Raw genomic sequence first — 12,587 nt, 5'->3', positions numbered from 1 at the left:
GAACATATTGAAGTTTATTTTCTATCAAAATTTGGAATGTGACTGTTATGTGAATAAATATCAAGATGGGACAACACAAATGGATTTTGATTTTCAAATTCAATTTTTACCAAGCCAAGCCTAATTTTTCTTAAACAGGATTTCTGCAAGAAAATCAAAATCGTCAAAAATTGACATGGGACTTTTATGCGAATCTGGGCAGTATAGCTACATTAGTAACCTCGTGCATTTTGAGTCTCATTGAGTATACACATTTTTTTATTACGGCAATATTAGCTTAAGTCTGTATATAGCGCAGTGTTTCAACTTGCCCCGTTATGCGGGGAGGTGAAATTTTGAAAGGCCCTCATTAACTTTTTTATTCTAATTTTTGCCTCAACGTAAGAATACAAGAATAAAAATTCGTAATGTTTACTTTACACTCACTGAATATTGAACCTAGCAATTCATTTTCTAATCGCCAGTAGAATGGGATGTCTTCTCAATGAATTCCTTTTACTCGGTATTAGATTAAAATGTCCAGCCTATAGCAGTGTGTCATTTATTACAAATGTTTTTACTTTAAATTTACAGCACTATTATACGCAACAATGAATTTTGATTATTGCACAGTCAAGTTAGCTACTACCGTGGGGGACCGAAATTCGTACAGCACCGAAGTCTTTCTGCTTCGTGAGATATCAATAAATTAAGGGGGGCTTAAGAGAATTAATTTATGAATCATTTAACTCATCCTGATCTTATAGGCAAATTTATTTGAAACTCAGCGATCGTTTCGACAACTGGTAGTCAGATTGGAAACTATGAAAAACATGATGGGTGTAAAAAAAATCAACGGAAACATGCCAAAGACGAACATTTTCCTATTTTCTCATCAAAATACACTTTTCGGGAGTTCAGAAACCATGGAAAAAGAAGCCCAAGTCCTGGTGTTAGGTGGGACGCTAAACAGCACTGGCACGACGGCCCTCCGACGAGACAGAAGGTTTGCGCAGGCCCAATAAGCCGCCTTTAAAAACAACTATTACGAACGACATAGAAGATAATACGACTCGATACAATCGGCAACGACCTAGGCGACGAATAAAGGATCACGATTGGAAGCTTGGAACATGGAACTGCAAGTCGCTAGGCTTCGCAGGTTGCGACAGGATAATCTACAATGAATTGCATCCCCGCAACTTCGACGTCGTAGCGCTGCAGGAAATCTGCTGGACAGGACAGAAAGTGTGGAAAAGCGGGCATCGAGCGGCTACCTTCTACCAAAGCTGTGGCGCCAGCAACGAGCTGGGAACCGGCTTCATAGTGTTGGGTAAGATGCGCCAACGCGTGATTGGGTGGCAGCCAATCAACGCAAGGATGTACAAGCTGAGGATAAAAGGCCGATTCTTCAACTATAGCATCATCAACGTGCACAGCCCACACGGAGGGAGACCCGACGACGAGAAAGAAGCGTTCTATGCACAGCCGGAGCAGACATACGATGGATGCCCACTGCGGGACGTAAAAATCGTCATCGGTGACATGAACGCTCAGGTAGGAAGGGAGGAAACTTACAGACCGGTCATCGGACTCCCGCGGAATGGTAGTCCGAACCACTTTCTTCCCCGCAAGAATATCCACAAGGCCACATGGAAATTACCTAATCAAGTAACGGAAAACCAAATCGACCACGTTCTAATCGACGGTAAATTCTTCTCCGACATCACGAACGTACGCACTTACCGCAGTGCGAATATTGAATCCGACCACTACCTTGTTGCAGTATGTCTGCGCTCAAAACTCTCGACGGTGTACAACACGCGTCGGAGTCGTCCGCCGCGGCCAAACATTGGGCGGCTACAAGACGGTAGACTAGCCCAAGACTACGCGCAGCAGATGGAAGTGGCACTCCCAACGGAAGAGCAGCTAGGCGTGGCATTTCTTGGAGATGGCTGGAGAGATATTCGATCCGCCATTGGAAGCACGGCGGCTCCGGATCAGAGAAACGACTGGTATGACGGCGAATGTGAGCAGTTAGATGAGGAGAAGATTGCAGCATGGGCGAGATTGCTACAACACCGCACGAGGGCGAACGAGGCACGATACAAACGGGCGCGGAACAGACAAAACTCTATTCTTCGGAGGAAAAAGCACCAGCAGGAAGATCGAGACTGTGAAGAGACGGAGGAACTGTACCGTGCTAATAACGCACGAAAGTTCTATGAGAAGTTTAACCGTTCACGCAAGGGTTACGTGCCACTGTAACCATGTGTAAGGACATAAACGAGAACCTTCTTACGAACGAGCGTGAGGTGATCCAAAGGTGGCGGCAGCACTACGAAGAGCACTTGAATGGCGATATGGCGGTATGGCGGTATGGTAATGAACCTAGGAGCACGCGCGCAGGACATACGACTTCCGGCTCCGAATCTCCAGGAAATCCAGGAGGAGATTGGCTGGCTGAAAATAATCCGGTTAGTTAATACATACAATTAAGTTAATACATACAAAATCGATTTGGATTAAAGGTTATGAATTCCCGGATCTGATAATTTCGATCAAAATCACACATGATTGGTCATAATAGAAAGATAAGCGATAGAAAAACCCATATCCAATGGAAAATGAAGGTGTGTTGAATAAATATTAAGATAATTTTGATGATCAAAAATTCAAACTAGTATGTAAACAAGCTGGTTTCAATTAATCTAACGCAGCGCACTCTAGGATAGATTCTTATTAAATTTGCCTATACTTGACAGTAAGCTTTTTAGCCACTGAAATAGGAAGTAGGCTCTGAAATTAAAATAAAACAATTAAAAAACAAATCACCACCCAGCAAACGCGAAGTTTCAGGTGCCATTAGTTCGCGTGTTGGACATAATTGTACCGAAAGTGATTGTGTTTAAATTGCAAATTGCAATTAATAGAGTAAGATAAGCAGAATAAAAATCAAAGGGATCGCTTCTCAAGGTGCGTATTGAACTATCTACAGTGCTGGTCTGGTCAATCGGTCTGCTTTAGTTAAAAGACAGCTGTACGGATTATGGTCCTATGATTTGAAATCCGTCCACCATGAACGTTCTATTTGCATTTGATTGGTATTTTCTAAAGACTATTTCATATATCGAAGGGCTTAGGTGTACGGATTTCGATGCACCACGGTAGTTTTTCTTGCCATGAAGTACCCAGAAAATTAAATAATAGATGTAAGCAAACACTAATCCAGCATTTCTTTCCTTGTTACAATGAATTCGAAGAAATCTACCCGAAAGTTATATGTGCAAAGTGTTGTACGGTCGTGTATAGGGTGTCAGAAAAAATTTGAGACCTAAAAATATTAATATTCCTTATTTCTTCTTCTTCTTCTTATTGGCATTACATCCCCACACTGGGACAGAGCCGCCTCGCAGCTTAGTGTTCATTAAGCACTTCCACAGTTATTAACTGCGAGGTTTCTAAGCCAGGTTACCATTTTTGCATTCGTATATCATGAGGCTAACACGATGATACTTTTATGCCCAGGGAAGCCGAGACAATTTCCAAACCGAAAATTGCCTAGACCGGCACCGGGAATCGAACCCAGCCACCCTCAGCATGGTCTTGCTTTGTAGCCGCGCGTCTTACCGCACGGCTAAGGAGAGCCCCTATTTATTAGCCTTATTTATTAGTTGTATATTCTGTTTAGGTGTTGAGCATGGAGCTGTAGCCGTGCACGATTATAGTAATGAAAAATCCCAGAGTAGTCTGTAGAGTAGACTGGCCCAGGAAACAAAAAGTTTTCAAATTCTACGAGGCACCCCCAGGATTGTGCTTCGGGTACGAGAATCAATCACTGAAAATTTAAGATCAATCGCTTGATGCATAAGCTGGCACATTTGATTCAAAGTTTGTATGGTGGTTTCAGCTAAAATGCATAGGAAAATACACCTCCGTCACTCTTCCGTTCAGGAAATTGGGTCGTTATGCCCAATTGAGCTCAGAATTGCAACAAATGCAGTTGATGTGTTAAAGATCAATTCCACAGGACCTTATACGATAATTAAATGAACTTTTCTATAGTTTTTGGCCGATCTAGTAGGGGTTAGATTTGTGCACTTTGAAATTCATTGATTGCCATGAAAAACATACGCATGCCATCAAAGACGCCTGCTATGTGTGGTTTCGCGCGCGGTCAAACATATGCAGGAGCAGATGTGCGCGCCACAGCAGATATCTAAGCCACCTTTGATAACATGCACACGTTTTTCATGACAATCAATGAATTCCAAAGTGCACAGCCCAACTCCTAATAAATCATTCGAAACTTTATAAAAAGTCATTTAATCATCGTATAATGTTCTGTGGAATTGATCTGTAACATATCAACTGCCTTTGTTGCAATTCTGAGCTCAATTGGGCATACCGACCCAATTTCCTGAACGGAAGAGTGACGGAGATGTATTTTCCCATGCATTTTGGCTGAACCCATCATACAAACTTCGAATCAAATGCGCCAGCTTATGCAAGAAGCGATTGAGCTGAAATTTTCAGAGATTGATTTTCTTACCCAAAGGCACAATCCTGGAGAGTGCCCCGTAGAATTCGACAACTTTTTTTTCTCCCCATACAAGTCTGGGCTATTCTACTGTAGGAACGAAACATATTTGCAAGCCGGTGGTGAGACTAAGAACATCTAATTTTAAAAAAGTCCTAAAACTTTTTTTTCTTTATTAGCCACACTTTCAGCCCAAGACTGGCTAGTTTCGTGGGACTCTAAGGCTCGTCCCGATACGTATAACATCAAGATCTGCTCTAAGTGTCTGACACAGATTAAACGTGGAAAAGCTCATAAATGCACACCAGCAACAAAACTCCAGAACCTTGAGCCTATAGCTGGGAACGATACCGATAAGCTGCTGAGTAGATCATTAAGATATAGATTTAGATAGAATATGTAGTTTTCCGGCTGTAGCAGTCTTGAAACGCAGCAAAAACAAGTTTACTTCTGCATCCGACGGTTTCGGTAATTTATTATACCTTTTCAAGGATTGGAAGATTGTTTTTATACATATAGTAGTGTTACACACTAATATTGTCCATTCAAATTTAAAATGAACAATGGACAATATTAGGGTTGAACACTACTATATGTACAAAACAACAATCTTCCGATCCTTGAAAAAGGTATAATAAATTACCGAAACCGTCGGATGCAGAAGTGAATTTGTTTTTGCTGCGTTACAAGACTGCTACAGCCAGAAAACTACACGTTCCGTTATATACCCACAGTCGTCAAGCATTAGTTCGATATAGGGTGGGTGTACCAATTGTCGCCATACATAAAAAAAACAATAAGTAAAAGGCATGTGGGCGGGCTTTATATATCAAGCGAAAGGTTTTACTTCCAGCTCCTTAGAACAGCTTGTGAAAACCATAATAAAATTTGTTATTATCCTCAAAACTGATTAATCCATAATAGGAACGCATGCACCAGTTGTGGCACTATTCTTAATTTTGGTTTCTTATTTGGCAAATCCCATTGTTTTCTTATGGGATTGGCCAAATTGGGACCACTAGTGCGACAACTGGTGCAAAGGACGTCAAAAATTAAGCAAAATATTTTTTTACAATTATGCTTTATGCTTGTTTGGGAGGAAATCAAAGGTGTTATCGTATCATATGAATATGCTTTATCGATATGAACTTGGTTTGCGGTGATTTGATTGGCCATTTGGCATATAAAGCACTAGTGCGACAACTGGTGCTATAGCCACAACTGGTACATCTAGCCTGGATAGAGATAGGTTAGATCAACAAGCATCATTGAATTGAAGTATTTTTGAGGTTTTGGCTTTTCAGTTTATTAGACGTTAGACGTAGAACTACAATCATGATTGTTCCCCTGAATCTTAAACGGTTGTTCTAAAAAACCCACAGACTGAAAAGCCAAAACCTCAAAAATACTCAAACAGCAGTCGAACTCTCAATCTATTGAATTAAAGAATGCAAGAGGCAGACGAACAAATGTACATATTGAGAAGAGCTCAAAGAAAGCAACACATAAAGACTATCTCTCTCATGAACAGATACTCAACATCAAATAGGAATTAGATATCAGCTCACGAAAGTAGGATAACACAATTCCGAATTTTCAACAATATCAAAGTAGCTTTTTTTCTGGAGGTATTTACAAATATGTATCACAAAAAGAATTTCAAGAACTAAAAAATGAATGGATAGCACCGGCTGAGAGTTGAATTCACCGGTAAATTGTTGTTTTAAAATATTTTTTCTACTAAATCACGATAGTGCTTGCTAACACTAGTTAAAAATTAGCATTACTTATTCGTGATTCAACTTCATGTAAGGGAAATAGATCAAGGGCAAGTATTTTAACAGTATTATAGAAGTAATTAACAGGTAATTTTGTTCATTTTTGGTGTCTGCAGTGAGTGACAACTTATCATAAAAGGCAGCAGTTAACAATTTACCGCAACAATATATAATGTGTAGATGAGCAGTGGAATGCTGCAGTTTCGTTATCAGACCGCATTAGGTCTAGTTAATTTAGTTGTTGTTTCAATCAACATTATAGTTGAATAGTACAACCGTGCCTATCATTGAATTAAGGTCATGGTGACGTTCTTAATGCTGGCATAAAACACCAAACCTTTCAAAGTGTCCTACATATCATTGAATATTTTTTTTAGGTAATAAATATTGGGTCTGTGTCAAAAAAATATTTCATAATCAACTAATCCACTCACCTTCATCATCATTTTGGCAGCTTTTATCCTTTTATGCAGTCACAAATAAAAAAAACAACCGGATTATTCGCGGAGCAAACAGCACTTGCTTCCCAGTGTGTTATGTCAATCTTGTCAATTTTCTTCACTTCTCTGTCACTCCCACAGTTCCGTCCCACACATCCACCCGGAACGATACACTTTGATAACTTTGTCCAATTCACCGGACAATCTCGATCATCAACCTGTCGGCTCTGCCTTTCAGTGGTGCTGCACTCCACATCCGCGTTGTCTTCACTGTGGAAATTAATCAGTCCTCTCCAAGGCCGCCACGGCTGGACATTCACTTTCACCGAAAATCTGCTCGCCTTTCTTCGGCGTCCCGTCGCTAATCCTGATTTGTCACATGTGAGTTGCACTACGCAAAATCTCGTTCGATCACGCAACTTTTGCCAACTACGTATAATGCGTACAATCGCCCCAACCACCGGTACCGAACTAAAACAGTCGGATAGGGTGTTTGAGACATTTATATCCGTTGAACATTTTTGTTTTCCTTCTTGGTACCTTGGGCTGCTGCAACTCCGGCACTACTCTCCGGGTTGGTATCAGACGCAGCCGCCGCCGGTTGGTTTGCTCGCATTTTAGCGCCTTTCTCGTACGTAAAATATGTACAATGAAAAGCGATGTGTTCACAAATTTATTTGTTGATAAATTGAGCAATTGAGCAATCCTCTGATACAACAAGAAACAATGCAGTAATCCTGGGAATTGTATCAATTCTCATTCATTTAAATTTAGGCTGAAACATTACAAGCTTAAAAGTCAAGAAGACTGAAATGACATATTAAGTACAATTTTGAGCAAGAAAGATCTTAGAAAACCCTCAGACAATAATTGAACAAAAGTTTTTAAGTTTACATTTCCCCTAACTTCACTCGAATCAATTACTCTATTTCTGTCCTGTTAGGTTCGTGTATTTGGACTTCAACTGTGAAGTCTTCTTCATTGTTCCATAGTTAGTTGTATACCTGCTCAAGTTTTTGAAACTCACAATAGTCTTGTCAATTGGTATGCAAGTAACAGACTAGTATATCCATTCGAAACATGGTGCAAAAATGAGTATTAATAGTTTAACCACAAGTGTCTTACAATAATCGCTGTTCGTTTTTACTCTATTTGTGCATTGAATATCAGCACCAATGTTGTTTTGATACGTTTTAAATGATAAGGATAACATATAAGCAACCATCTGCATTGTGTGAATTAGTCATGGGCTTTAGTCTTAATTTCGTTTGTTTTCACCTCTCACCACAGCTACCGGTAAGCAATGGAGAAGTTGGTGGCAGTAGCTTTGAATCGAAGTCAGAGAAGTTGATCATGCTGCCGAAAGCGTGGTTCGAAAGGGCTCAGATAAACCGCGCGCTTGCATCAGGTGTGAGAGCTAAAGCCATGTGCGAGAGCACGTTTTTCAGAGAATCGTGTATCAAACATGCCTTGTCACATCGAGGCGGAGTGTAGCAACTAAGCTGCAACAGAAATTATAATTTAATATGGTGACATGTGTGATGTGTATTTTTACTGGTATTTTGTCATCTTTTGGAGATTGCAAAACACATTCCAGTAGCATACAAAACAATTGAACATACAAATTTATTTACAAACATGCAAATGATTCACTTATTAATGATTTGAGTGTATTACTTATACGTTAAGTTAAACGATTTACAATGATATGGAAATGCTTATATCATCGAAAGTATAGAATTGATAGTTCCCCGTTAGGATACGGCAGGCATGAAGAATGTTTTTATAGAAGTCGATTTGAAAAGCGAGCGGAGGGCAATATTTGTGATGGCACATATCGCACGACCTTCCTTCTGCCAAACTCCCGTATGAAGGGGGAGAGAAGAATATCAGTGCGGAAGCTGATATATCTCCACTGGCAAAATGAAGGTGGTTTGATTTGCTCATATGCCATCGCGTGCGGAAGGATTTTCTATCGACGAGTACTGTCTCCAAATTTCTAATAGGGTTACTGCTCCTGGACTTCATCTCATAGCTCCGATATTGGTCCTACGAAAAACAAAGCAACGAAAAGGTATTTGATTTGTTTATTATTTTTGTGATTTTTTCAGCAGTGAGCATGCATGTTAGCAAAAAGAAGGAACGAAATTGGTGCCGTATTTCTTTGTTTCGCGATGAGATGAATATATGTACAGTGAGATTGAAAACGGAACAGTTCCCCTATGACATCAGCATCTAGTCGAATAGGATTTTTATTGCACAGTTCTGTTTTCTCCATGCGTCCGTCGCGTCGCAACCAACTTAGCTGCCTTTGATCAATTCTCGTACTGCAATCAAAAGCTTTCATGTTTTTCTGTTGATTGCGCTATTCAAATTATTTCATGAAAAAAAATGTTACTTAGGTCCTTTTGAAAAGTTGAGCGAGAATTCTATACTTTCGCCTCTAATTCTAATTACATTGGATTGTACAAACTCGTCTTATGACAAGTGATTGAGTTTTAAACCTGTGCCGTAACTGTGATTCAAATCTAAGAAAAGTCAGAAGGGTTATGTACAAGACACGGCCGCACAAGCTATTCGCGAAGTCGAAGCAAATTCTGCTCTTCCCTCCTATGGGAAACCCCATTGCTATCTGTCAGAGTTTGAATGAAACATGGCCGCCATCTCCTCCTCTCTGTTGCTCTACTGTTAAAACCCATAAAGAACTGTCATTCTTTGTGTGAAGAATTTTGCTTCGACTTCGCGAATTTTAAGATTACCCAGTGGCTGGGTAGGTTTCTCACATTTTTTGCGACTTCTGGGGAGTTGTCTTAATCTGGGTAGACGTCAAAATGAATCTGAGTCAATTTAACCCAAATATGCGAAAATTGGATTTCATTGTTTTTGGATCTGACAATATGTCGGAAAAGCGATGCGCCACGTTGAAAATCTATCCTTTTTTATCGAATGCAGGTAAGAATAGTAAAACACTTGATGGGAGTGAATGGATGAACTGCAGTCAAGAAATTGTATTTTTCTGTCAATTTCCAACAAATTAACAAAATCCAAGTTCAAGGAGATCTGGGTAGAGGTGTGCGCCGGTCCGAAAATCAGCGGCGGCGGCGTTTGTCAGAACCTTGGTCGGCGGCGGCGGCATTTTCGGCGTCACGCCGAAAGTCATTTTAGGGAAGATCCATAAAGTACGTCACGCAAAAATTGGCGATTTTCAACCCCCTTCCCCCATACGTCACGCTTTTTGTAACAAACCTCTAAAATTTGTGTATGGACCGTAGCGCTGCTCTGAACCTCCTCCCCCTAGAGGCGTGACGTACTTTGTAGATGGCCCCTTAGTCGGCATTGGCGGCGGCGGGAATCGGCGTGGAGATTCATTGGCGCAGCCAGGATTTTGATTAGGGGGGGGGGGGGGGGCAAATTTTTTAGGTCTTCTGAATTGTAGTTTTATAGTAGTTTTATAAAAACACATGAATATTAGTGCTTGGTACTTTTTCCTTCTAAGCTCCAAACACTTTGAAACCAAATCCACAACCAACAGTAAAGGCTGAATCTCAACAGCGCGTTACACGTACATTCTTCAGGAATGCCTCCAGCAATTTCTTCGGCAATGTCTTCAGGAATTCCACCATCAATTTCGCCGGGAATTGATCCTCCACGAATTCTTTTATAAGTTCTGCAGGGAATTCTTCAGATAATTAAAAAAATATATTTAAAAAATCTGAAAAATTGCGCCGTGGAATTCCTAAGAATATTCCGTGGAAATTCCGCAGAATTGCCAATAAACATTCCTGAGAATTTCGCGAAAAATCTTCGAACTTCCTGTGTAAATTCCATATTTTTTCCGTGAAAGTTTCGAATAATTTCTTGTGAAAATTTCAAAGAATTTCTCCAGGAATTCCACCGAAAATTTATACAGAAATTATACCGAAAATAAAATCAACAATGGAATTTTTGGAGGAGTTCCTAGATTAATTCCCAAAGAAATTCAGAAAGAATTCCGGTGGAAACTTCCGGAACACTGGACATCCTGCAGGAGTTTCTTCGAAAATTCCTCCGGGAATTCTTCCAGGAGTTCAACCGGCAGATCCTCCATGAATTCCTCCAGGATTTCCTCCGAGAATTATTCCGGTAGTTCTATCGGGGGCTCTCTGAAAATTCTTCCGGGAATTTCTACAGAATTTCCTCAGGGAATTATACAGAAATTCCTCCAGAAGCTTCTTCTTCTTCTTCTTATTGGCATTACATCCCCACATTGGGACAGAGCCGCCTCGCAGCTTAGTGTTCATTAAGCACTTCCACAGTTATTAACTGCGAGGTTTCTAAGCCAGGTTACCATTTTTGCATTCGTATATCATGAGGCTAATACGATGATATTTGTATGCCCAGGGAAGTCGAGACAATTTCCAATCCGAAAATTGGCTAGACCGGCACCTTGAATCGAACCCAGCCACCCTCAGCATGGTCTTGCTTTGTAGCCGCGCGTCCTACCGCACGGCTAAGGAGGGCCCACAGAAGGGCTCTCCAGAAGCTCCTTCGAGAATTTCTCTGGGAGGTCCTCCGAGAATTCTCCGGGAGGTCCTCTGATGATGATGATGGTCCTGCTACATACCCCTACAAAGGTTTCAGCTAGATGAGATTTGTCTATAAGATGAATTCTCCAAGATTTTTTCCGAGAAGTCTTCTGGTAGATTCACTGGCAGTTCCTCCGGAGGTTCATTTAAAAATTCTCCCGGGAGTTTCTTCAGAAATTCCTCCGGGTGTTCCACCAGTAGCTCTTCCAGGAGATCATTCAGGCTTTTTTCAGGAAATCATTTAGGCTTTCTTCAGAAAATTAGCTGGAAATTCCTCCCGAAGTTCTTCCAATAGTTTTTCTGGGAGTTCTTCCGGGAGGTCCTCTAGGAATTCTTCTAGGAGTTTCTCCTGAAATTCCTCCGGGAGTTCTTACGGGAGCTCCTCCGGCAGTTCCTACGTGAATTCTCCCGGAGTAATTTCCGGAGGAACTCCCAGAGAAATGTCTGTAGGAATTCCCGGAGAAAGTATCAGAGGAATTTTCGGAAGAACTGCCAGAGGAACTTCTAGATGAATTTATTGAAGAACTACAGGAAGAATTTCCAGAGGAAATCCTGGAGGAACTCTGGTAAGAACTTCTGGATGAATTCCAGGACAAACTCCTGGAAGAATTCTTAACCTTCCCAACGTGTTCGGGTCAATATGACTCGAAACACAATTTCAAATTGTAATAACTTTTTAATGCAACAATGTGAAGGTCTGAAACTTCTTGACTTTTCCTATTTCGTGGAAAACTATGTTCCGGAACGTTGACCTACTTTGTACGACGTTCCTGAAGGGCTCCAAAAAAAACTCACACTTACGGTGTTCGGGTCATATTGACCCGGATTTGACTTGGCAATATCTCGGGCATTTCACAGCCAAATTCACATGTTTATATACCAAAATAATCGTCAACTCATAAATTTTCCGAATTTTCCTCAGATTGTTGATCGTCCAAGCCTACATCCTGTAATCGTCGGAGGAAGGATCGTCAGTTGGCCACTTTTATATGGACGAAAATTGCACATGAATATCGTGAATGAACGATTTTATTGCTGTTTTTTTCTCAGCAATGTACCTAATACTATTTCAGTAATGATGAATCGTGTATGCTGAAAATATTTTTACAGATGTTCCAGGTTCTCCAAATCATTCTGGAGTTCAGAAAGATTGATCAACCAAGATTATTGATCTACCAAGATTACTCTGGGCTCTATATCAAGTCAATAACAACCCATACAGACCCTTAGAGGCCTTGTGCATGATTCACGATCTAGATATGTCTAAACCGGAAGTTCTAAGTTC

The 12,587-nt window shown here is 40.6% G+C and overlaps 1 protein-coding gene across 1 annotated transcript in view; it reads right to left on the bottom strand.

Moving 5' to 3' along the window:
• LOC134220464 (uncharacterized) overlaps window positions 1-7,209 on the bottom strand; it is a 135,406-nt gene extending 128,197 nt beyond the window's left edge. The window contains exon 1 of the mRNA XM_062699520.1: window positions 6,732-7,209. Within this exon, the coding sequence (XP_062555504.1) occupies window positions 6,732-6,743 (12 nt within the window). The 5' untranslated portion in view covers window positions 6,744-7,209. The remainder of the gene's footprint in view (window positions 1-6,731) is intronic.
• Window positions 7,210-12,587: the final 5,378 nt, after the last annotated feature.

The sequence above is a fragment of the Armigeres subalbatus genome, chromosome 3 (assembly GCF_024139115.2).
Source record: "Armigeres subalbatus isolate Guangzhou_Male chromosome 3, GZ_Asu_2, whole genome shotgun sequence".
Lineage (NCBI taxonomy): Eukaryota > Metazoa > Arthropoda > Insecta > Diptera > Culicidae > Armigeres > Armigeres subalbatus.
This window is presented reverse-complemented; position numbering and strand designations above follow the sequence as displayed.